Raw genomic sequence first — 27,248 nt, 5'->3', positions numbered from 1 at the left:
ACCTTGCAGCTGAATTTTACTGCATGGAACAGCTAAATCCACTTGCAAACAATTGTGAAAGTGGATTGAAAGTGCATTATTCTGCATGTGCGGAAGGGGCCATTGAATCTGTAGATTTGGATAGGGTTGTGAATTCTCACATGCATCAAAGGACACAGCCAATCACTTCAACGGAACACAGATGAGCATCACAATGTAGATGGGGATGCATATTCAGATGCACATCTACATCTGGGTCAGCTATGAGTACAGACTGCTACTTTTGAACGCAACTCTCTCTTGCGGAATCAGGATATTTGCTGTATCACTCTTTGTCCCATGTCTTCACAAATAAATACTGTTCCCTTGAATCTTCACAATTGTCTCTATATTACTTACACTGATAGGCAGAGCTGAATAGCTATTTTGTCTGGAATCTCCATCCTTCAGTAAAGTGGTTGTTAAGGAAAACAATAGCCAAAGTGTTGCAGTTGAATGTATTCTGTGTTGTCCTCCTGTCTTTTAAAAGTTTGTAAAAATATATTTGGCTTGAACAAAAGCACAGGCCTAAGCTGTCCAAAGTATTCTGCCAAAGCATTATTGATATGCCTGGCAGATCAGATTGGTGATGTGATTGGTAATGATATGCCATTTATGGGTTGCAATATAATTGTAAAATATTCTCCAATGCAGTCTCGTCCCCGTTATTTTTAAGCAGCTGGGACTACAAAGGGGAAATAGGATGAGGAAATGCTTAATTAAAATGATGATTACTGTAAGAGACAGGGAAGCATTTCATTTTTGTTGTTGTTTACTTTGTTTGCGAGCTGGAATTAAAGCAAAATATTTTTAGCTGTGCTGGTATGCAACAATGAAATAGCGTGACTGACAGACCAGTTTTTAAAAATAAAGAGAAAATGGTGGGATTATAAAGAGGAAACGAGATCAAGAATTTTAATACCAGTGACAAAAAGGGGAACAAGAGCTTCTACATATGTCATTTTGAAGGAGTGGCTTGTAAATGCTTGATATAACTTTCAGTTAACTTAGTACAGTGAAACAGTGCATCTGACACATCACTTCAAGAAATCCGGCCGTGAAAGCCTTCGACAATACAACTAAAATGTTGTCTTTTCACATAAAAAAACAAAAAGCCACAGTTTTTGGTAGCTTTCTCCAAGGCTTTACATATTTGCAAAATACATGAGGGGATGCCTCCTATACTAATCCACTGATGTTTTTCTGGTGCCAAATCTGAGAGAGGCCAATAATGTACTACCCTATTTTACTTTTGATGTAGGGATTGGCATTGCAGGATTGCAATGGGAATTTACTGGAAATATTTTAACTATTATTGTAAGCCACCTTGGACTGCAAGGAAAGGCAGGATATAAATGTCTTAATAAATAAAATAAATGTCATATGAACCCACAGTAAAATTCCATTTCTGGTTATAACACAAACCAATGGCAGTACTAAAAGATCCTAGTGTGGAAAGCACTGAAAGCCATTTGCTCAAGGTTGCACCATTTGTCAATGGCAGAAGTGGGAATGGAACAGAATTCCAATCACCTATCCATTGGACTGATATCCAATAATGCTGTCACATCTTAAAACTAAGCAAACTTCAGGTTGGTAATTGTCTGGGTGGAAGCCCCATGGAAGGTTCTCTTAGCTGCCCAAAAGAACAATGACACACATAAATAAATAATTGGGGGAAAATTCTTACATGGTCTACTGCCCCCCCCCCCCCCCCCAACCCAGCCTCTAGTAACTAACTCAATTACAAATTTAGTTTGAGAGAAATCTGCTCCTTTAGACTTTAGCTTGCTGCTTCATGCCACTCAGATACCTTGCCTGTCCTGCCAGTTATCTTGCTGCTTGGAATAGATTGTATCAGAAGTAGAACCACCTCTGTTAAAAATCCTTGGAAGTGAATGCATTGTTTCATTGTTGTCCTAGTACAATCTGTTTCCAGGAACTCTGTGAGTCTTTTTGTAATGCTAAGCACAGTACATAACTGTGTCCCCCTTTCCTATGAATGTAGCTCTTTTTTGATCAGAGGGAATAGTTTTAGAACCTTTTTTTAATGCAGCTGATTCACTCAGGCAGATACTGGTCTCTTTTTAAAATCTGTAAGCACACAGAGGTAGGCAAAGACTGGAAAACTCAGAACACAACATGTTTGTGCCTCTGCAATGTGAAATAGCTGGATATGTATATGGAATAAATTGCTGACTATTTGGATTTAAAAATAAACAGACTGAAAAGGAAAATGAAGGGCAAGACAAGTTTAGAATGTGAGAGCGCCGAGAAACTGTATCACATCCTTTGCTACTGTTGAAGGATACCACAGTAAAACCAATATCTATTGTAAGGTGCCAGTTTTCCCATTAAAACTACCAAAGTAAAGCACAACTCATGAAAAAAAAATGAGAATATTCTGGTGTTAGTTGCAATGTTGGATGGTTTGGATGGTTTCTAAGCACACATGCGGAACTCTCCTGCCTCTTGCTAAAGCCTAAGCATCTTTAGGAAGCAATAAATATTCATCAAACTTGGTCTGGTGTTTGTTGGCTGTTGTAATGCTGTCACTGTTGATTAGTCAGGTTTTTTTTGGTACTATTATCTTTATTCATCCACAGGTTTTGAAAAGGGAGAAAATATACAATCAAATGTATGTATGAATAAATGAATGAATATATAATGGAATGAGATCACGCAAAAACTGGCTGGCCACTTTTACATGGCTTCTTGAAAAGGCTCTGTCAGGCTGGCTCCATGAATGATGGCGAACCATTTGCCTTCTAGAGGGTACCTCTATGCTAAATTGATCTGACTCCCCATGTCAGTAAAGAACCATTTACTCAACAGAGCCATGTGAAGATCATCCTTCTGCCAAGTTGCAGAATGCAGCTGCATTTCAACTGGGATTCTTAGAAAACTATAGCATTCTGCAACTTCTATGCCAGTGGTCATCTAATGGGGTGAGTGGCTGGGAAACAGGTACAGAAACCCCATCCCACACCCCTCGCTCACTGTATCTCAGTTCTTTTCTGTTGCCCCTAAAATCAATTATCAATGTCCAGTGCCAACACAAGGATTCAGCCATGACATATCCAGATTAGGTTTCCTGTTTTTCAGTTGTCCATTAGGTAGATTTACGTCTTAGTAGTTAAAGGCTGAAACAGCTTAAATAGGGGAGTGAGATTTGCTGTAAAAGAAAGTAGTAGAATGGTTCTGAGTTAAACTGAAGACTGAAAGGTGGGTTGGGGAGTTCATAGTTTAGCCTATTTCCTTTATGCTTCTTGCTTATAAAACATATGAATTATCCATTATTTTTAGATACCACTAAAATAATTAATAGGTAGATTTATTTGGAGATTATCCCTCAGTCATAAGCATCAGAAAACCACACAACTGAACTTATTTTACAAGATAATTTTAAAGATTATTTACAAAAATTTGATCTGGCATTCTGATGAGTAAAGATTAACTAGGTAACAGCTGGACAGTTACAATAGGGTGGATTTTTATATTTTGAGAGCTCTGCTCATATTGTGTACAAAAGCATAGAGACAGTCAGACCATGGGTTCAATGAAAAGCATTTGTTCAGCATCAAATAACTCCTGTTACACAGAAAACTTGTGATGAATCATTTGTCCATTTTTTGCATCTGAAAAGGCAAACTGTCTAAACAAATGTCACTAATTTAGGCCTTCAGTTTTATATGTGGAAAAACAAAAGAAAGGCTTTTGAGGATGCTGAACAACTCTGTGTGTGTGTGTGTATATATATATATACTGTTTTGAAAGAAAAATAATTCAACAATTGGTTCCAGTGGTGGGATTCAAAGAATTTAACAACTGGTTGTTTACAAGCACCATTTTAACAACCGGTTCTGCCGAAGTGGTGCAAACCAGCTGAATCCCACCACTGGTTGGTTACTTTGCACTAAACCTAAAATCCATAAGAGTTACATTTTTGTTTGTTATATCAGTTTGAACGCTGAATTTGCTGTGTAGGAAAATAAAGGGTTGGGAGAACTGCCATTAGGCACCCTAACTTGCTTTCCAACTCAAATAATTAAAGTAATTGACAGGATATGACTCTCCCCATGATTATAGTGTGGCTATAATCAACTCCTCATGTCCCACATATTTTGCTCCACTAACACACAATGGAAGGACGGTCTATAATTAGCTAGGTCAAACAGTTGATACCATGTTATTACCAACCTTTCTAGGCTTTCATCACTCCCTATATCACCTTTCCTGTATCTCCAGGGTTAGAAGTGGGGTAGGATCTGTCTGATTTGACAGGAAGAAAATAAGCATCGTTCCAGAAATGGTTTTCCTAGTTAAGAGGAACTCACTGTACTCTAAAACAAGGGTGACCTTAGCCAACAGGTAAAAGAGGTAACAGAGTCAGTTGCCTTGGGCCCCACATTAGGACTGGGTGAATAAAAGTCAATGTTTTTTTTTTAATTAAAAATTGAATTTTCTTGATTTAATTTGGATTTTTTAAAATTTTAAATTGATTTTTAATTTTAAATTGAAATTAAAAAAATTAAATTTTTTAATGAAATGCTTTTTTGAGGAAAATTCTATATAAAGATAGCTTTAAAAAAAAGATACATTATAGTCCAAAAATTATTCATAATGAAATAAGGATTAGGTTTTTTTTAATTATGTAGCATGAGGCTATACGTTCATGCAATGTTAAAAAAATTTTGGAAAATGAATTCCATTAATCCACTCAAAATGTCTTCCTAAGATTTTTCCAGTATCACAAATGCTTGGTCTTACATTTTTTTCAAACTGATTTTTATGCTTATAGCTTGAGGTTAATCATATTATTCCCTCCTTGGAGGAGAAAACCTATAATGGCAAGCAGGCCATAAAAGAGACCCAGTTTGGGAATATTTATGAAGTTCCTCAAGTGGGCAAAATGCAAACATTGCAACAAAGCAATACAACGCCTCGTGACTGAACAAAACAACATCATGAGAAGCGCTGTGATGAAGGAAGTTGTTTGAAGAGGCAGGATCTTCAGGTTGGTAAACATTCTGATGTCATCACATTTCTTAAAGACTGCATTGAGGAATTGTCATATATGAGCAGAAATATATTTGGTATTATTACTGCATTACTGTCAGTATTATTACTGCAGTACTGCATTACTGTCAGTTTGATACAGTAGTTATGAAGAAATAAAGAGCTGAAACAAGCAAATATTCCTTTTGGGGGCAGTACTACTGTTAAGTGGCAGTGAATTCAATTAGTAATACTAAATAAGGTGAAATGGTATCAATAATAAAGTAACAGCATTGACCTTTTTGTTTAGGGGCATAGATCATCCACCTAAAGCAGTGATGGCGAACCTTTTCGAGACCAAGTGCTCAAATTGCAGCCCAAAACCCACTTATTTATCGCAAAGTGCCAACATGGCAATTTAACCTGAATACTGAGGGTTTAGTTTAGAAAAAATGGTTTGCTCTGAGGTGCGCGTTGCTCAGGAGTAAGCTTGGTGAAGCAACCATGCAACACTTTGAATGGGTGAATCACAACCCTAGGAGGGTTTACTCAGAAGCAAGGCCAGCCTAGGTGTGTGTGGGGGGACAATTTTCTGCTCCCCCCACATGACGAACTCTGTGAGCGCATGCCCACAGAGAAGGCTCTGAGTGCCACCTCTGGCACACGTGCCATAGGTTCGCCACCACCGACCTAAAGGATTCTAGAAACTATCCACCTTCGAGATCATCATCCTGCTGGTCTACAGTTTCAGAGTTATCTGTCCAGGATAGTGTTTCAATCACATTGAATACATCACATATCTATAGTATATCATCTAAAGAAAGAAAAAAATCTATCCTGGAACCACCATAGATAAGTTTGTGATAAAACCAAATTAGAAAAAGAGGTAATTTATGAAAAAATTGCCCAGTTTTATATGTAACAAACTCTTCTTTCTGTCTGATTGAAAACCCACACTTCATTCATATGGTTCAGTCATTGAGACCAGGATATAGTCTAGCCAGCACAACAGATGTTGCAGGGAAACTTCTGGATAAAGTGTATGACAGAGAAACAGAGCAATGTGCAACAAGTCTAGAGGATAAAATTGTTAATCTAAGACTTGATGGGAGGAGTAATGTTCACAATGATCCTGTTGTATGTGCTTGTATAACAACAGAAGACGGGAATGTCCTTCTTGCAGAAACAACTGATACATCAAGAAATGCACATACAACAGAACACTTACAAGAAATAGCTGCAAAAACAATAATAAAATGTGAACAAAAATTCAAATGTCTAGTATGCAATTTAGTCACAGACAATGCTGAAAATGTGTCCAAGATGAGAAGAAATGTAGAAGAGCATGAAGAGAATACAAAGCTGTAACTTACATTTGCAGTACTCATTTGCTGTACCTCCTACCTAGACAAAGTCTCCAAGACAAAGACTTCAGTGTCCCAGAAATAAAGACAAATCTCACTGGAGCTGCTAAATACTTCCATAACGATAATTTTGTAGCAGCAGCTCTGAAAGGAATGGGTGGAACCAAGCTAACAATCCCACAAGATGTTAGATGAATTCTGTAGTGGACTGGCCTATTCTGGTGACAGTTTGTGAACAAAATCGAGAGAAAACACACGGCACGGTTATGGTCAAAATTCGCAACACTGGGCTTAAGAGAAATGTTGAAGATATGCTGGGAATCTTGAAACCCATTTTTGAAGCTTTAGATCTAGCTGTGACGCCAAAGCTAAAGGGGAACCATTCAAGAAATATATGTTTTGCCGACGGTGCCTTAAAGAAACTCACACCAGTGAACTGGTAGAGGTCACTTATTAAGCATTTAGATTTAGAGATGGTTGAAGTAATGATTTCACTTTTAACAGCAGAAGCTTCTTTTGCTGCCATAGAAAGAAATGTTCTCTTCCTTTGGACTCACTCATTCCACACTGAGAGATCATTTAGGAGCTGATAAAGTAGGAAAGTTTGCTTTTTTTTTCCAGATTATAAACAAATAAGAAGATGAAGATGAGTGTGGTATAGAAGACAGTAGTTTTTCATGTGTAGACCCAGCTGATAGTCTAAGTTTTTTAAAAGATATTTTGTTTAACCACATCAGTTAACAAACATGGATGTTTAAGCAAACATAAGAATACTATGTTATAATACTATTGTTTTGGTTAAATAAAACTATTTAAATTGTTATTAAGGTAATGATTATTTTTCTCAAAAAAGTACAGCAGAAAAGTTGCCCAAACATGAACGATTAACCTATTAAACTGGAGATAGTTCACCTTGCAAGAATGTCATGGTTATTTATCTACGTATATCTAATAGTAAAACCAAATCAGTAATTTTGATATAATTTTTGATAACTTTAAAACAAATATGAAAAGTTTTTTTAAAAAATAAAATAAAACCTCCATCCAGTTGTAAATGTTAAGGTTATACTAGCAAGGATGAGTCTTTATGTAAAAAAAAAACCACTATGATTTAAATCAAGTCTTACTGACTAGTATTTTAAATTGTGATTTAAATCGATTTGATTTAAAATCCACCCATTAGGAAAGGCCCCAACTATCAACAGTGTATCACCTAAAAAGAGAGAAAAAGCAGGCTCCTGCCACCACCTGGGGATAAAACTGGCAGACCATACTTGTGCTATCCTGAGCTCCTCGAAATTAATGAAAATAGAAGATATTACTTGTTTGAATTTGTAACTCCTGAGAACTGATCAAGGGGCACACAGTGATCTAGCAGCAGCTAGACTGAGAGGGCTTTTGCTGTTTTTGATAACTGTTTTGCCAGTATTTCACTGAAACCCAGAAGGCACAGATGGCATCTGATTTATCAGAGCATAAGGGCGCACTGTAGGTATAATTCAGTGAGGCTTGAGAAGTCCTGAGTGAGGAAAGAGGGAAACAGAATGACTCCATATGACAGAGAATGGCCTAGATAGGTGGAAGTCCTGCCACCTTCCATTGGCCATCCTAGACTGCTTATAGAATGCTCACAGTTCTGTACCATCTCAAGGATTTCCTCCTATTTTAACTGTACACAAATCTGCATTTGAAATTACAAAGTTGTACTTCACAGATCTGGATTTGGCAAACCTCCTTTAATTTCTACAGTAAAATTTGGAGGTAAATATTCACAGTACTTGTAGTCTGTGCGTATTAAAGGAATAGCTGGTTATAAGAGAAAATGTTTCTCGCGAAGAGTTCCTGAAGCCAACTTGCTTTCCCTGCAGCCACACAGCATGGGCCCGTTCCGCGTGGGTCAATAAAAGTGGAGTAAGTCGGTGTAGAGGAAATCGCTGCTGCCTCGGGGCATTCGCAAGGGCGGGTGTCCCGTGGATAGCATGTGAATCAGCTGGGCTGCAGGTCTTTGCACGGAGGCATGGTGTAACGGGGTCACTTATATTCAAGGCGAGGGAGAGATATTATCCCACCACTAGCCACCAATTGTAACAGGAACGTGTGGCCTACAATCAAGGTTCCCACTAAACCAGGGGTCTGCAACCTGCGGCTCTCCAGATGTTCATGAACTACAATTCCCATCAGCCCCTGCCACCATGGCCAATTGGCAGGGGCTGATGGTAATTGTAGTTCATGAACATCTGGAGAGCCACAGGTTGCAGACCCCTGCACTAAACTAACCAGTGGGGTTTCCTTTGGCACCCAAAATGTCCCAAACTAGTGTTCAGGGATCTTCTTTTTACTCTGCTGCCACCATTAAAGAGAAGGAACTAGGAATCCCAAAAACTGCTGCTGGCTACCAAATATATAAAGGATCCCACCTCACATTCACTCTTGGTCTGAGGGGAATGTCCTTCAGAGTCCCATATTCAAAAAATGGAGAAACTCAAAATTGGCTGGGATTCTAGCCTCTCAGACAGGCACTCTTCAACCTCTCACACACAAACGCAGGCTGGCACGAGGGTAACTTGAACACAACAAATGAAATTTATTCTGAAAACAAAAGAAAGGTTTCTTAAACTGGCTCAGAGAGGTACTAACGCTTGATGGTTTCAGAGAGGTTCTTTTCACTAAAAAATTACAGAGCTTCAGATGTTACTTAGGTTTCACACACAGACACAGACACATGCAGGTGTCTCTTCAGAAACAACTTGGCTTTTATACACTTGGCTTTTCCTCAGACAGACACTAGTCCTTTCTGATCCACAACCCACTGAATACACACACACACAGTCTATGCCCTGTGAGATTTTGGCATACAAAGCCTCCCTCTCTCACACTACTCCCAAACTGGCCTCACTGCCACTGGATTGGGCTTTCCCAAGACTGGTGTTACACAGGGGTAGGACAGACTCCTAGGTCTGGTCAGTGTCTACTGACAAGCCTCTGGCCAGCGCTTCACTCTGCACCAAGAAGCCAATGCCTTCCTTCCCCTCACAAGCTTCCTTCGCTTGAGGAGAGTCACTAGAATCCTGCCAGCTATCTGAGATGAACCAGAATTCCTTTACACCAGAGACAGAGTGGAGAGACTTCACTCCACAGACTCTGCTCTCTGAACACAAGCTGTTCTCTTCAGAACTCTCCACAAAGAACTGTCTCACAGGCTCTCTCTGTCTTAGTCCCTGGGCTTCTCAAGGAATTTCTCTCCCATAATGATCTATTGACAAAGCAAGTGCTTCCCAACATTTCAAGAAGCAATGTGGACAGACAGCTACGGTTTTGGCAGTGAAATATTTCTCCCTTGGTTTCTAGGTAATGTATAAAGTGTTTCACTCTAAGCAAGTGGACAAGGGCTATATATTATCAATCAAAAGCCACAGAGAATCATATTATATTAAAAAGAAGACCAAGAAATGGTGTGCTACCCATTTGAAGGCTTAATTTAAAACAGATGTAAACATCAGAGTGTTATCTTTTAGAGCAAGTCTACATTATAAATTCATCTGAGGGTGTACCCAGAGAAATATCGCAGTAGAAGTATAATATACTGTTATATATGTTAGTGGTCCAGACAACACAGGCCAACTTGAACGACTGGCCCTTTGCACCCAAAGTTAAAAAGAACAAAGTAAGCCAACTATGGAAAATATAATTCAGCTCTCAAGGGGTTAAAATGGGATTTCATTAATGGGTGAGTCCTTGGGGTACAACCGAGAGTATTACAGATTTTATATTAATCTAGAGGAATACCTGGTGGGATGCTTCCAGTTAAAGCTGAACCAAATAAGCAAGCCGTGGGACAAAAACCTACAAGTCCTTGAACCGCTATTTCAAGGCTGGAACGGCATTTCCTTTACAACCTCTCCAATGTCACCAATCTCCTTTGTGACAAGCAGTCACAAAGTTAATCTCAGGTTGTGTTTCTGTGTGTAAACAAACCCTTGAATGACTTGGAAAGGAAGAAGCAGATCTGCTGATAGGAAGTTCTGGTGTGGACAAAAAAGGCATGACTACTCTGTTGCATCTCTGGAAATCGCTGTCAAGCAAGCAAACCAACAAGTAGCTTCAGATGTCCAGGCGCCGTCAACCAAATGTGATGTCACTTTCAGATCTAGCAGTTGGCACGTCTGATACTGCACAATGGAAAGCTTGTGAGACAAACTGCACAGGAAACAGCAGGAGATGGAGCTTAAGGAGATTTTTCTTCAAATATTAAAAGAAGCACCAACTGTGGACATGTTTTTGCATCTGGTAAGTGGTGTCGAGATGGAGTACAACTCCAATTATTAATTCGAAATTACAGTCTGTCTTCCACAAAAAGCAAAACAAGATGTGAATGAGCCTGTACATTCTTTACTCATTCCCAGTATCCAGTCGTGACTTGCTCATGCACTCATCAAAATGCAACAGGGATGTCAACTAGCATCCATTCATGGATTCTTTTGGACATGTTCTGTCCCTATTCCTCACACTGTCTAGGGAAAACAAATTATTTCTTAGCTGCTGCAAAATCAAAAGAATTCTGGGTACGTATCAAAGCCTTAAAAGCTTAAATGATAGAATCCTACATATAAAACCAGGAGTAGAATCCATTTAGCACTGACCGCTGCAATGCTATTTATTTCTAAACCTACAAACATAGGTATAGTCATCTGGATCAGACTAGTGGTCCATGTAGTCTAGCACAGTAACTAAGTGGCTTCCCTGCAGGGTCAAACTATCAGCCCCCCTTTGCTGCTGACTCCCAGCACTGGGATTCAGAGGTTTGCTGCTTCTGTATATGGAAGCTAAATGAGTGTTACTCCCAGGTCTACCTGTCCGTTAGTATCTCCTCTGCCTCTCTCTCTCTCTCTCTCTCTCTCTCTCTCTCTCTCTCTCTCTCTCACACACACACACACACACACACACACACACACACAGCATTTAGTCTTTCAGAATCCTTCAAAAACAAAATCCTAAATGTGTGTCTCAAATGATATACAATTACCTTTCTTAAAGATGTGTCTGAGGGACATTTGTCAATAAGAAAGGAAAAACTGATGTGCACTGATGCTAGTTCTAGAAGAATCTTACTGATTTAAATTATGCTAGTTCACCATCACAAGGTCATACGTTCACTTGTTTATATATATACAGTACATTAAACTGTCCTGGCTGCAGCCACATCAGAGCTTTTCCTTGCACAGATAGTAAAGGGCTCCTGCAGGAAATTCGTGCAACCACATGATGTTGTGCCCAATATGGGCATGACTCATCTGGCTCCTGTTCTTTGCTTCATTGAGCCAGAGAAGGGCATTAGGAATTTCTCTCCCAGGCTGGCCCTAGACAAATCTGAAAGAGACTTTGACAGTTCTGTTGTGGAGCTTCTGTTAAACAATACAGATGTCATGCTCTTGGAAAAAGTAGCAAAATTTGTTTTGCAAGTGACAGAACTTTCTAAGTAATATATACTGCTATATACAGTCTTTCTGTCTGCGTTTTGAATGTACTCCTGATTTGTACTTCATAGTCTGGTAACTCTCTAGAGCCTATTTTAAATGCCTAATAAAGGTTGTTGTTGTTGTTGAGCCAGAGAAAATAAAACCTTCATTTTCTCCTGTTGAAAGGAGAAACTACGCTGTGGTGGTAGGAGGGGCATCCATTTGGATACTCCAGCCTCAAACATCACAGGAAGGGAGGAGCTGAGCCTCAAAATTGTGCTGAGCAGTTTACTACTGGATGACATGCACCTCTTTAAGGCATTTAAAGGCTTTCTACTCCCTGCTGAGCTATGCTGTAGCCTTACAAAGGAGGAAGGCTGTGGTGGGGAGTGCTGTGGGGTGCCACTGCAAGGGCAGCTGCATCTGTGCTTTGCCACTGGCATGACAAAGAACAGCTGGGAAGTGGGGATGGGGAAACAATAAGTGGAGCAAGAATGAGGCATGAGGATGCCACGTCTGCTTATTCCCATCCTAGCTGCTGCTGCAGTTGCAAAGGTGCCTTTTGCATTCACATGTAGATGCCACCCAAATCATGGTCTCCCAAGCTATTGAGGTTTATGTGGAGCAGCCAATAACAAACCAAGACCATGCCCCACAGTACTGCCATTGAAAGCATCCAGAAATCTCACTCAGACCTCCCTTAACTATGATGTCCCCAGGAAAGGAAGAATATCCCATTACCTTTTCTGCTTCCTCTCGACTCATGGCCAGAGCAAGCTGCAGTTGAAGCTCTTCTTCCCCTGTAGTCTGTGGTCTTGCCTGTTCCAGATCAGAACTGAACCGAGGAGATGAGGAAGAGGCTGAGGTAGAAAGGACAAAGTGATTTAAAAGGCAGTCAACCCACTTGTTTCAAATTGTCATCAGTCATGAAGATCCCTAAGCCAGACACTCTTTCACAGCTTAGTCTGTCTCATGGGACAGTTATAAGGAGAAAATGAAGACGGGGGAGCCAGGTATGCTTCTCCTGAGTTCCTTGGAGAAGACAGAGAAGCAACAGTTTTTGAATGTGACATTTTGATAGGACAGCCTCCCCGCATTTTCAATGGTTATTCCCATTCTTCCCAAGCCCACTTCTCTGTGTTAATTTGCCTCATGGTGCCTCACAATTTTAGATATAATACGGGAGGCTTAAAGGTAATTTCCTTGGACTGGGGAAACTCTTGAAACAGTGCAGTATTGCAGTTATATATAGATTTTTATTTAAATATTTATATCCCATTTTTTCCTTCACACAAGAGACTCAAGGAGTTTACATAACACATACTAACAGGCATATTAGCAATAACCAACACAATGTTTAAAACAACTTTAAGCCTCTGACAGTACAACTTTAAAATAGTACACACAAATAAAACATCACAAACCAGAACAACCCTTGCTTTCCAAACTGACTCTCTTCACATACAGTGCCCAAGGCCTTTCAGAGCAATGGTGTTGTACAAGGCCGCCTAAAAGATGCAAGGGAAGACCTCTAGAGCACAGGTGTCAAACTCACAGCCCTCCAGATGTTATGGACTACAGTTCCCATCTGGGAACTGTAGTCCATAACATCTGGAGGGCCGTGAGTTTGACACCTATGTTCTAGAGCAACATTGTTTTAAGAACAGAGGCTACTACCAAAAAGACCCATAACGAGCCAGAGCTGACCTTACAGCCCTGAGAGATGGAAGAGCTCGAAAAGCTCTTCTAGAAAATCAGAAAGGTGCAAACTGGAAGAGTCTATCTTTTAGGTATGTGGATCCCAAGTCATGAAGGCCTTAGTGGTAAAAATTAGCAATATAAATTGAGCCTAGCAACAAACAAGTAGCCTATAAAGCTGCTGAAAAAACTGTTGTTATATGTTCACATATCAATTTGTTTCAATAAAAAAGTAGACTGACACATTTTGTACCAACTGGAAGTTTCTTGGTTAAAATGTTGGACTACGGCTTGGAAGAATGGAGTTCAAATCCTCAGTCAAGTCAAAAAGCTGATTACATTCCTTTGAGCCCGTCCTTACTTTGAGCCCCTTCTTGCCTATTTTACAGAGTTGTTTTGAGAAAGGCCTACATATATCACCTTCAGATCCTTGGAGGAAGGGAAGGATAAACATCCTTGGAGGAAGGGAAGGATAAAAATGTGTAGGGTCTTTTAAAATAGAGAATGCTGAATATCCCATCAGACTGCAATACTCAGGATTTGGTGGAAGCAGGTAAAATTCATATTAAAATGATACATGTTTGTATTGTGGATATGCCAGTAAGAAACCAACGAACATTTTGAGTCTAAAAATTCAAGTCACAATCTCAACAGCTTGCAAAGATTCCAGGGACTGGAATCCTCTAAGATAAACAAGTGCTTGGTGTTTTGTGATCACATCAGCATTTGTTTGTTCTAATTCCATCTCATTCTTCTGAACCCATTGTTTCCTAATCAATTAATAATGATGCAAAGACACAGCATGAAAACAAATGAGAGAGAACTGTGAGAGACTGTGGGCCAAATTGCTCATTATGTTGTTAATTCCAAGGGTTTGCATCAGTCTTACAAAGTAGGCACTGGGCAAGTGCAATTTGGATAGGGGCTGTGGTGGTAGGGCTGAGAGGGATTAAAACCTTTTCTCCCTATCATTTCCTGGTGACTGCTCACACTTTTTAGAACTAGACCTACATATGCAGCAGCCAATTGGCAGGGTATGTAGGCAGAGCTTCAAAATAGGCAACTCCAACCACTACAAGTGAATCAGGAGAGATATGGAAAGTGAGGGAGAGAAAAGCACACCACATGCCACAGTGTGTCTTCAAAGGCCCACATCGACCCCGTCCTGTTTCACCCACCTGTTCCACCTGTTTGCCACCCAAATGTGCAGAAGTCCTACCCTTCCTTCCTCAATCGCTATTCTGAAGGGGAAAAAGCAACAAAAAATGGTATGTCCTGCAATAATGTTTGTTTGTGATGCGACTAAAAATGCCATTTGTAATTATTTTAATCACAAGGTTAAAAAGGGGGGGGGGGTTTGTGGGCTATTCTATTTTAGGATTAGCTACTTCACTTTCTCCACACAGGAAACCAAGAATATTTGCAAATGATATGTGACTTGCATCCAGACCTCTACTGGCAAAGCTACTGACGGGAAATGCAGTTGTATGCATGAAACCATTAGAGCCACCCCTGTTCTGTCACGCAATGTACTCACAGTTGAAGGAGGATGGAGAACCTCTTGACCTTCCATAGTCATCTCCATACTGTGATGCTCGCCGTCCATAGGAAAGCTGCTGGCTGTTGCTGCTGCTGATGCCCATGCCTTCAAGAGACATTCGCTCCTTGGTTTTCAGGGCATAGGTCCTCTCCTGCTTCAGCCTTTCCTCGTCCTTCAGCAGGCTCATCAGCTGCTTGACCTTCTCCCGAACATTTATGCCCTGGTCCTTGCCATCACGGTCTATGTATTGGAACTCCTTTAAAGTCTGAATGGTATACAAGTTCTCCCGGCACTGGTGAGCCACTTTCTCGGAGCCTGTCTTGATGAGGTAGTCCAGAAGAGTTAGTGCCTTGTAGACATGACGCCAGTTCTTGCCGCTGTCATTCAGTCGCCTCCAAATCATACCCATGACTTCTGCAAACGCCACTGTGTTGAAGGTCAAGTCTGCGATCTCAGACATTAAGGAGCTAGGGGGCCCCCAGGGGTCATTGGAAGTGGCCTCACGCACCTTGATTTCTGCTTCGGAATAATTGTGCACAATGTTTTTAACCTGCCGCCGCAAGGCAGAAGTAGTCATGGCTGAACCCTGGAGGAAGTTCTCAACTTACAGAAATAAGAAATGAAGCAAAGGAGGGCAAATGGATAGGAACGCAGAGGGAAAATCAAAGCTTCACCATAGTCAATTAAATGGCATTAGTTTCTCAGCGTGTACATTGATCTAGAAAACAAGTAAAGAGGAATACATTAGAGCTGTTGACCAATTGAAACATTGCAGTGCTTTGACTGTATACAGCTTCATCCAATTAGTTAGTGCATGCAAATCAGAATATTAATTTACTCGTGTTGATTTTTTTCCCCTTCCAAACTCCACTATGGTTTTTTGCATGAATCCAGCACCACCCTAAGGAAGACAGCTCCAGGCAAGTGATGAGTTAGTAACTGAGCCGTGAGCACATCTGGCTGCATCCATTAAGACTGCAGAGTTAGATGCTGTTTGTTTTTAAACTAACTTGTTCAGTTGCAAATTGCCACTGGCTCTATTAAGATGAGGAAGCACATGACCCTGTCTAGGAAAGGTCACAGTGCTGGATTATGCATGATGTGTACTACTTGGCAGTCATGTGTGTGTGTGCCGTTAAGTCACAGCTGACTCGGCAGCCCCATAGGGTTTCCAAGGCAAGAAATGTTGGGAGGTGGCTTGATTTTGCCTGCCTCTGCATGGGCTGAGAGAGTTCTAGAAGAACTGTGTTGGCCCAAGGTTACCCAGTAAGCTTCATGTGGAGGAGTGGGGAATCGAACCCAGGTCTCTGGATTAGAGTCCACCACTCTTAACTACTACACCAAGATGGCTCCATTTGACATTAATAGATGCAACTAATCCTTATCAGTCTGAGGAGCTACATGTTCAATGATTACCTTCAGTGGGAAAAACTAGTTTTAAACTACAATTAGAGCAATTGCTTTGAAAAAAGTAGAAATGGAGGGAGGGAGGGGGACTGCCTTTGCAGTATCCCTGATTAGAACTGGAAACTTTGGTGGAACATTGTTTACGAAACAGGGACAGACTTTCTACATCACATAGAAAATATTTTGAGATAATTGCCCTAATCCAGGAATCTGCATATTAGAGTAGTCATCCAAGAGCCCCTTGGGGATGGGGCGGTATAGAAATCCAAACAAACAAACAGACAGACAGACAGACAGACAGATAGAGTGCACAGCATAGCTGATAAGGACATGGGTATGTATTGCCATCCACACAGTGATATTCATCCAGGTTCCATTGATTGGATGTCTCTTTGGATGTGGACAGAGTTGTTTGGCGACATCTGAGGCATCCAGATGTGACCTACCACATGGATCAGAGCTAATGGATTCCAAATAACTAGCAGGGTTTTCTCGCTCAAAAGCTCACAGTGGGCTTATAATACATCAATAATAAATACTCCCCAGAAGAAGAATACACAAAATCCTGTGAAACACAGCAAAATTAAAACTATTTTTAAAACATCCATATTGGCACCATATTTTATTTATGAAGTGCCTAAAATTAACTGGCATTGTAGAATATATTTTCTAAACAAACTATTTTCTCCCCAGGAGGAGTTCACCCCCTAGAATTGTCTGGTGCAACAGGAAAAGGGAGAATGTAGGCAGCGAAGGGGTTTGCATAAAACCCTTTACTGACAAGCACACATTCTTTGCAGACCTCCTTAGATGAGATTTTTTCAGATTTCACAAAGGAATCAGATTCTACAATCTTATTTCTGACTTCTCTTTCTTTCTCTGCATTGTTGATATAGACAGAACAATAAACAAGGAAGGGGGAAAGATTAGTGACCATTATCAAAAGACAGTGGGTTGAGCTGAGGCCTAAAGTACATGGAAGATTTCTGTTCCCTGTGAACCACAGTTGGGCTGACTTTAGCTCAGACAGAGAGATAAGGAAGATAGAAATTATTCATAGGTGCTGGGTACATCATCTACCCTGAGAGTTTCAAGGCTGCTTAAGTGGGCCTACACATTCCTTCTTGCTTAAGATTTTGTTAATTGAGTCCAACACAGCCGCAGAGCGCTAGAGACTTATTGGTAATCCTACCTGACCAGTGCTTAGGTTGCATTTTTGAGCCTACATTTGATTAGCTATCCAGAATCATGCCAACACAAGCCATGAGGCATAAAGAAAAGATCGTTCATCCTAGGTTTTCCTTTGGCTTGGAGCCATTTATATATGCACTACTTACCCTGATGCTGTTTGCTTCGCAGTGGAGGTTTCCCTCTTCTTTTGTTTGCACAGGGAATCTCCCAGAGGCGTAGCTGGGCCAAACTGCGCCCGGTGCGCATTCGACATTTTCCGTCCCCCCATGCCCCCTGATGCCCCCTCAGCTCCCCCCCCACCCCCTTTCCCCTTTCCACACTTACCTTAGTTCCTTTCCTTTTTCAGAACTTTTTCAGGCTGCAAAAGGCCTGTTCTCAGTAAAAACTGCCTGAGGAACTATACTTCCCAGGAGACTTTGTGAGCCCCAAGGTCTCCTGGGAACTGTAGTTCCTCAGGCTGTTTTTACTGAGAACAGGCCTTTTGCAGCCTGAAAAAGTTTTGAAAAAGGAAAGGAACTAAGGTAAATGTGGGAAGGGGGGTGAGGGGGCATGGGGGGTTGGGGGCGCCGTGGGGGTGCCACGGGGGATGGGGAGGGGCCTGGGGGCGATTTTTATGCCCCCAGGCGTACGCCCGGTGCACGGTACATCCCCTGCCCCCCTGTAGCTCCGTGACTGGAATCTCCTCCTGTCAAATGTCCCTACCAGAGCCAAGTCACCATTTTACTAGCCCCCCACTTCCTTGTCGTTTATGTACAACCTCCATTTGAGGAGGCTGCCTGACATTTTTTTTCTGCTCTTCTTGATCTAGCATTAGTTTGCTAGACCATGTCAATTTATTGTCAATTTCATCTTTACCTCTGCATGAAAAAATGTCCTGATCCTTCTGAAATGGTGGCCTGAAGAGTGGAATGAACTGCTGAAGTGTGGGTGAGGGAAGGCAGAGAGGAGAAAATAAACCCAGAGAAAATCTAAATGCATACTGAGCTCCTTCGCTTTCCCTGCAAACAGAGAGGAAAAGTCTTACTTTCAGAAACCACAAGGATTTTCTGATCTAAAGTGGGGTGACTGCCAAAGAGGAGGAAATGTGTGGGTAACCCAGAATCAAACCAGAAGGGAATGTACACTCAATGCGAAGGAAACTACAAGTGCATAAATGGCCTTGAACACAACTAGCTTTGGGACACTCTAGACCTGGGGTGGACCAGCACAGCCAAAAACATGTTCATTTGTACTTTGTAACTCTCTTAAACTAATCTAGTTAAGGTAACCTCAGGATTAGAAAACCATTGTTTATCATTGTCTAAATTAGCCATCTAGCTTTGATATTGTATTCTCACTGCACTTTTATTGTATATTTCTGCACATTCTTTTAATAAAGCCCTTGAATTATATTTGGTGTGTTCTTGAATTCTGGAATTTCAAGCTGAACCCAGTACTTTGGCCCAGATTTGCTACAGCTATCAAAGTAACTTGTTTCTGGAACTCACCTTGTAAGTACACAATCTTGCAGGGTTGGTTTCTTGTCCTAGACCAGGGGTAGGGAACCTTTAACACTCAAAGAGCCATTTGGACCCGTTTTCCACGGGAAAAGAAAACACTTGGAGCCGCAAATAATTTTTGACATTTAAAATAAAGATAACACTATATATATTGGGGTTTTTTTACCTTTTACTCCGCTCATTCTGAGAAGCGCATGGATGCCCCCGCCCTGCTGCCTGCAGGGTGGGCAAGGATAAAGCCAACGGCTCGGCTCTTGGAGCCACAGTGCAAGGGCAGAAGAGCCGCATGCGGCTCTCGAGCCGCAGGTTCCCTACCCCTGTCCTAGACCTTGGAATGCTAGGGGATGGGAAGTTAAAGGAGCTGGTGGCTGTGACACCCTGGAATGTGTGGATTCACACTTTAGACTGTTTGTTTGTTTGTGTTGCCTGATCAGTCACACCCCTAAAATCAGCCCCATGCCCATGAATACAGACAGAAGGCCCATGCTGTGATCCCACACTCAGTTAAGATCCGTGCTCTTAATTTCCATTATAACCAACACTTAAATTCTATTTAAGTCAATAGGAAATCCATTAAAGCATTAACATTGTCACAGCAACAACAACAACAACAACTGCCCATGACTCAGCAACACTAAGACACATGGGTCTGGTATTTCCCTCAGTGGATAGACTACATGAATAGTGCCAGTTCACTAAGCTATAGTAGACACACACACACCAACTAATAGATGTTCTGTGCACAGTAGGTAGAGTTGTCACATTGGCAATCCAGAGACTCCATGTCCCTTAAAACCACTGATGCAGCCAAGATGTGAAGGACTTGAAGCTGTAAAGAGGAAAGCACTGGGGTTTCTTAGTGACAAGACCGGTAATGTTGGAAAGGCTTCCCTGAAAGACAGTCTGCTCACAGCTTACCCAACTTTCCCTGAAATATGATGCTCTTTTTGCCAGGTTGGGTGAACTCTAAAGTGCACTCACATCAGTCCAACAGGGCTGGCCAGCAGCCTGCATGTATTGACAGTGCATGCTAGAGTATGCCCCAGGCCTCTGCAGTGCATACTGTTACCTAAGCAGATACAGAAAAGGATCCCTGAATGTGGAAAGTTTTTAAAAAATCTGCTGTGGTAGATCATAGAATCACAAGGTAAGAAATAATCAAAATTCAGATAGCTCAAGCAAAGTGCAGCACAGGAAAAACAAACATTCCCAGTCTGACCCGAGGGAGACTTTGTTCCTGACTCCAAATATGTAATGAGCTATACCGTAAGCAAGCAAGTAAGCAGGAAAGCAGACCTGGCCAGTTGATTCATGGATCCATTATTTCCTCCCATAAAAATGTTTAGTGTGAATCGTCCCCAAGCCTGAAACAATACTACAGAATCACAGAGCAATCCTGAGCATGTATACTCAGAAGTAAATCTCACTGAGTTTAATAGAATTTACTCACTAGTAAGTGCATTTAGATTTACAGCACTATCTAAACCAGTGGTTCTCAACCTTCCTAATGCTGCGACCCTTCTTAATGCTGCGACCCTCCCTAATGCTGCAACCCTCATGTTGTGGTGACCCCCAACCCTAATATTTATCCATTTTACAGCTGTAGAACACTGATGCAGAGAGTCTTAGGTGACCACTGTGAAAGGGTTGTTCGACCCCCAAAGGCAGTGTTGGTGAACCTTTTTGAGACCAAGTGCCCAAATTGCAACCCAAACCCCACTTATTTATCACAAAGTGCCAACCTGGCAATTTAACCTGAATGCTGAGATTTTAGTTTAGAAAAAAACCAGTTGGCTCCCTCTTCCTCCGCCCCACCCACTCAAGCAGGGGCCAGCCTGCTCAAGTCTCCAGCAAGTCCCGTGTGCACCGCTCTGTGCCTCTCTAGCATCTCTGTCTCCTCTGCACCCCTCCCCACCCCGGGCAGCAGCCACCCAGAGCACAGGCACCAGGCCCGCCAGCCAAGTCCTTCCTGCTAACTGCGGTGTGCGCACATTGTGCTCAGTGGCCCAGGCCAGCCTAGTGTGTGTGTGTGGGGGGTGATTTTCCGCCCCCCACATGATGAACTCTGTGTGCGAGTGCACACAGAGAGGGCTCTGAGTGCCACCTCTGGCACCTGTGCCATAGGCTCGCCATCACTGCCCAAAGGGGTCCCGACCCCCAGGTTGAGAACCACTGATCTAAACTTCAGCTACTGACATACTGATTATGGTCCTTAACTCAGTCAAAAATTCTGTATCTTGGTTATTTTTAATTCTGCCATCAAGATGTAAATATGGGGAAATGTCCCAGATAAGCTGGATTTGACAAAATTTATCTTTAGCCCTTTTTGTGAATTGGTCTTTCCGTTCTACATTTGAAGGAATGAGGATGTACTGAATGAGCTCAACTTTGTTTGCTTCCTGAAGTTAAAACATCTAGAGATGATTACAAGAGTCTCCTAAAACTTAAGTTGCTTCATGTTCTGGAGTACCAGCCTTCTTAAATGATTCAGAATTAAACCTCGGCTCATAAACTTCATTTCCCCATGTCCGGAAATAAGTGGCCATAAAACATGCACTTGGGAAGCATAAGTGACTCCCAAAACCACCAAAATGAGTCACATACCCTGATTCTCTCTGGAGCAGCTCCGCCCTTTACAATAGGTATGACTCGGTTATAGATGTCCTCGATGTTTAGCTGCCCTTCTCCACCCAACAGGGAACATCACTGTCAGTGACTCAGGGACAACAAATCTGGGAACTGCTTGTATACAGCTTCTTTTCAAGCCATTTCCCTATATTGATTTCTGCATGCAATCCAACCCACTTACTGTTTTTAGATCTTAGTGCAGCTAAGCACCAGGAAAGAAATGACTGCAGCCTAGCACAGCAATGCACACAGAAGGGTGAAAAGAACACATAATTTCATGGTTGCTTAAAAATCAGGTTACAAATAAGAACAACAAAACCACCTGAACTAAGCTGACTTATAACTGCAATCTTGCTGACCACTACACCGGCCTTGAGATGAGGCTACTGTAGCCAATGGGGAGCAGTGGCTAAAAGGTCAGTCAAATCCCCCTGTGCCATGAGAGTTGCTAGGTGACCTTGGGCCACTCACTCTCTCTCAGCCTAACCTACCTCACATGGTTGGTGCGAGGATAAAACGAAGAGGGGACATTTATATATGTCAGTCTGAGCTCCTTGAAGCAAGAGTGGGATTTTAAAAAAAATCTTACTAAACAAATACATTCTAATTTGCTTGTATGAATAAATAATTTCTAATTTGCTTGCATGAATAAATAAATAAATTTATAACTTGCTTGCATGAGGCCTACCACTCATGCAACAGCAACATACCACATCAGGAGGTTATGACTGAGCTACTCATGATCACTCAGCATGTTTCTGAAGTGCAATGTGACAAACCCCTAGACTGGACTGTAGTGTGCTGCCTGGGTCAAGAAACATCTAACAACCTTATTTATTGGCAGCAACTGCAATGCTATGGCAAATCCATAACACTACAGATATGAGAACACTGGTGCATTGGGAGTGGATGCCATGGAAATATCAGGGATAGGGAGTGGATCAAAATTTGCAGTAGGAAGAAGGGTGTGCGTGGGGGGAGGGGGTGTTATAGAAAGCGACAGGGCGCAAGTTAAGTAGCAAGGAGAGGAGTAAGGATCTGAATGGAATCCAAAGGACTGAAATTGGTGTGGCTGGCCCAAGGGGGGTGTCATGGGAAACAAATAAAGGAAAAGAAATAAATTACTAAGGTATGAGCTACAGTGGCTAGCTGTGAGGGAAAAGCCAAAGATCTGCAGAGGCCTGGAGCCTTTGATAGTAACTGGGAAGTATGCTGATGCAGTGTGTGGCCCACAGGGACAAACGTGGAAGACACTGAAGAAAATCAGAAGGCAAGTGGGGGTGGGATTAAATAATTTCTAATTTGCTTGCATGAATAAATAAATTTATAATTTGCTTGCATGAAGCTACCACTCATGCAACAGCACCATGCCACATCAGGAGGTTATGACTGGGTGGACAGAGCACCATTTTGCCTAAGGAAGCAACGTTTGTGCCAGTTCCAGAGATCAGCATTCTCCTTTTACAAGGTTATAGATAAGATTCTACCTCCTGAAAATGCCTCCTCCTCCTCCAGCAAATACTGTCCTGTTGCTGAAAAGTCCTTTTTAATGTAAGTCTTGGGTCAGGACATTCTTTTGTAGCAAACACCTGGCTCCTTCCTCTGGAGGCACTGAGTTAATTAAGTGTGAGAAATCCACAGGTTTCCCAGACAGTTTAATTCAAATCTATAACGAAAGGTAATCTCTTGAGTGCTGGGAGGGAAGGCACAGTACACTACTGTTCACCTGGTATAGCCTCACAAACCTGTTTTGAGTGACACAGGTGGAATACGTGCAGTAAAGTTCACAAAGTAATAATGGGCCTAACCGCACATTACATTGCCCCCTGGGTCTTTCTGGGGTTTACAAAAGCAGCCATGAGTTGTGACTTTGTGTTTGGAACTCAGATCAGGGTCATGATGTCAAAGGAGAAATGGGCTTTCGCCTCCCTCCCCTGCACTGTTTTCCCAACCAAAACAGTCCTGGGGAGCTGCTAGGCTCCACATCTACTGGTAAGGTACACCTAGGTTTACCACCCCGGGCAAAAAGCAAACCCCTGGGCTGTTCCAGATTGGGGGAAATAGTGCGTATATATGCATCTCCCTGCATACCATGGTTCCAAACTGAGTGGGGCCCCTGCATGTCCTTGCAGAATACTTTGTCCTTAGCATAGTTCTGACATTTGCAGATGTGACAATAATGGTCCTATAGCAGAGGACACAATGACTTCGAGACTGTGTGAGCCCTGGCATTTCTCGTTTTAACCCTGGTAAAAGGAGGTGGAAAAAGAGTGTTTGTGCCTGAAACGCAGCCAATGGTGTTAAAGGAGCAAGTTTTATCAAACACAATATCCCCAGGAACACAAAGAGAGGGAAACAGAAACCATGTGGTAGATAAGAAAGCAGTACCAGGCAGCTACGAATGAGGTTACTGCAGTGACCTTGAATGGAAAAGCTGTGAGCCAGAGATGACTTATTAAGAACAAGTAGGCACTCAGGGTAACCCCACGTCCTCTCTGTCAAGTGTCACATTCCAGAAGACAAGCGGCAATGGAATGTCTCCTCCCTTGTAATGCCAACTTCCTGGTGTTCCCCATCCAACAAGCTAGACAGAGCAGAACACTTTTGGTCAGTTCCCACAGATCTCCATAAGACTAGAGAACTTACAGCTGGATTGGGCTTCACCTTTTATGGGGTGCCACATATTTCAGTGACCCAAATGGGGAATGGTGACCCTTAATGCAAAACTACATGATCTGGAAGAGAATATACCAGTGGGAGGAAGACAGGAATAGGAGGAGAGGAAGGAGGGAAACATAAGATACAATCCAGAGGGGTAGCCACGTTAACCTGCTCTGACCAAAACAACGAAGAGTCTGGTGGCACCTTAAAGACAGGCAAATATATTTTGGCACGGACTTTTACAAGCCACCATTCACATCATTATATAAATGAGAATATTTATTTATTTTATTCAGTTTACAGGCCACTCTTCCCCTTCTGAGCTCAGGGCGGCTTCCAACATTTAGCAGCAACAATACCCATAAAACAGTCTCACCCAAGACTCGGCACCATTAATCGCCAGTGGGGTTAATAGCAGTTTGATTATACCCCATAAAATTGTCATTTTCATCAGGCATTAAGAGAAGGAAAAAGGAAAAGAAGAGACAAGTGGGAAGAAATGAGATGGACACGGCTGCTGCTTCAACCATAAGCCTGGTGGAACAGCTCCATCTTCCAGGTCTTATCAGATTGAGTAAGAAGGGAATGCCAGTGGGCCCAGGGGAAGAAAATGCTAGATGATGGGCAGCAACAAGCAAGGCCTGAATGAAAGCACTGGAAGGGGCAGAATGCTACTGCCTGCAAAGGTACCCCCCTACAGCAGCCTCTTCAACCCCCCCAACCCCCCTCCCCCAAGCAACAAGAGTTGGCAGCACTTGTACCCGGCCTTGAACACCTGAGGAGTTCTTGTTCTGGTGCCAGAGATGCTCTTAGTTCAAGTGACCCTCGTTTATTCTCCTTTATTCCTGGTCAGCATCATAACAGCAGCCCTCAGAGAAAGCCAAGAAGTAAATTACTAAGGTATGATCAAAGAACAAATCCCCTTTTTAAAAACTGGATTCGGACCACTTCCCAAGTTTAGTCATCTGGTAAAGATGGAGCGATATGTGGAGCATATAGAAAGGGGACGGTGGGAAAAAGAAGAAAGAGGACGGGGGGGGGGGGCTAAAAAACGGGAGTCTGAAAAAGAAGAAGAGGACGGGGGGGGGGGCACGAAAGGGAGTCTGACTCCTCCTGGGCACCCGCACCCAGCTTGGAGTCGAGGGCTCGAGCCTTTCCCGCGCGCCACAGCCTCGCGTGGCCTGGCCCCCTCGGACCACGTGCTCCGCGGTCCCCCCCCCATCCCCCCGCTTCCGCCGGCTGGCGCAGAAGCGCTCACGGCCCCCCTCCCCAGCTTTCCCGCGCGCGCCGGGGCGGCAGGCAGCCCAGCTGGGCTCAGCAGGCGTTACATAACCTGGCTGGGCTGCCTGCCGGTCCCCGAGCGAGAAGGAGCTGGGCGGCACGGAGGCCTGAGATTGCCCAGGGGAGCCGCAAGAGGGGGCGGGGGGCTGCGACGGAGCGGCTTTGGCCGGGCACTGGAGGGGAGAGGAGCGGGAAGGGGCCAGTCATCATCATCTCTCGCACGCCCTTCGGTGCCCTCCTTTGGAAGCCAGGCCAGCCACGCAGTTGCCCCCCTCTCCGCGGGCGGGCGGGGGGGAGCTCGACATCCCTGCAGCTCCGGAAAGTTCAGGCGGCGGCGCACTGCGGGAGCCCGGGGTGGGGGTGGTTGCTCCTGCGCCGCTTTGCCAAACTAGCGATGCCAATCCGAATGGGCTTCGCTGCAGTCAAGGGAGCTCCGGCCTCCAGAACTTTCCTTCCGCCGCCCAACCCGGACGAGTGGCTTACCTTCAGCACCAGGTGCCGCTCCGCCGCCGCCTGCTTCCTTCCCCGAGAGTTTGCAGAAAGCGGGGTCGCAGGCACACCAGCAGGCTCTTCTCTGCGGAGGGACGGGAGTGTGGGCTTCACCTGCTGCCTTCTGGGCAGTGCCAGGAGCAGCTGCTGCGGGCGGCTGCGAGGACCATCCTTTAGCCTCCCCGGCAGATCTCGGGAGCCAGGCGCTGGGTCAGCCTCGCACGTCCGAAATCCATGCCCGGCTAAGAAGAACCCTGGCGGCCGCCTTGCTCGCTCGCTCCCCACCACCGTGCAAGTTCGCGCCCGAAAGGAAGCTGCTTCCACCGGGGGTGCACCGTGTGGCGTGCTCGTATGCACGAAATAGTGTGCCTGCCGCGGCCGAGCGAGTCTGTTAAAAAAGATCGTTGCCTTCTGCAACCCGGCAGGAAAGTTGCTAAGCTTGCTGGGCAGGTCTGGTTCAGTTTTAACAGGACGCCGGGCGGGGGGGAGGCGAGAGAGCGGCAGCGCTCATTAACCCCTTCAGGCCTGCAGCCCGGACTAACATCCTCGGTACCTACCCTGGCCTTTAGACCCAGAGATTATGAAAGCAGGCAAGTGACTCACTGACTTACTTCACCTCCTTCAGGCATCAAGCGTACTGAAGCTGGAACAAGCCGAGTGAGATGCTGGAGGAAGACACGGTAGTGCCGTGGAGGATGCTCAGTGACTGGCCCTCTGTTAGACCAAAGCCACTGGGTTCTCAAGCCAAGGCTGCAAGGAGGTTTGTTCCCTCCCCCCTCCCCAGGCAGTACCCTTAGCAATATTTTGACAGCCATGATGACATGTGGTGGGAGCCCTCCCCTTCCCAACAGCCCCTAGCAACTGAGCAATCAGATGACATTACAGAATAATTCATGTCCCTGGCTGTTGTTGTCCTTGTCACCGCAGCCACACCATCCCCTGCCTCTCCGCCTTTTTTGTATTTTAATGAGCAACAGATTTTTTTTCACATACTTGATACTGGAAGGCCCTGATGGTC

At 43.4% G+C, this 27,248-nt stretch overlaps 1 protein-coding gene across 5 annotated transcripts in view; it reads right to left on the bottom strand.

The window, feature by feature from the left end:
- The window catches only part of EPN3 (epsin 3), a 40,928-nt gene extending 13,961 nt beyond the window's left edge, over window positions 1-26,967 (bottom strand). For all 5 annotated transcript variants that reach the window (XM_048487668.1, XM_048487671.1, XM_048487672.1 and 2 more), the window contains exons 1-3: window positions 26,225-26,967; window positions 15,072-15,792; window positions 12,578-12,696 (exon numbers count right to left, since the gene is read on the bottom strand). In XM_048487668.1, the coding sequence (XP_048343625.1) occupies window positions 12,578-12,696; window positions 15,072-15,651 (699 nt within the window). In that variant the 5' untranslated portion in view covers window positions 15,652-15,792; window positions 26,225-26,967. The remainder of the gene's footprint in view (window positions 1-12,577; window positions 12,697-15,071; window positions 15,793-26,224) is intronic.
- Window positions 26,968-27,248: the final 281 nt, after the last annotated feature.

Source organism: Sphaerodactylus townsendi, linkage group LG03 (assembly GCF_021028975.2).
Source record: "Sphaerodactylus townsendi isolate TG3544 linkage group LG03, MPM_Stown_v2.3, whole genome shotgun sequence".
In the NCBI taxonomy this organism is placed as follows: domain Eukaryota; kingdom Metazoa; phylum Chordata; class Lepidosauria; order Squamata; family Sphaerodactylidae; genus Sphaerodactylus; species Sphaerodactylus townsendi.
Note: the sequence above shows the minus strand (reverse complement) of the source record. Positions and strands in the feature narration are given on the sequence as shown.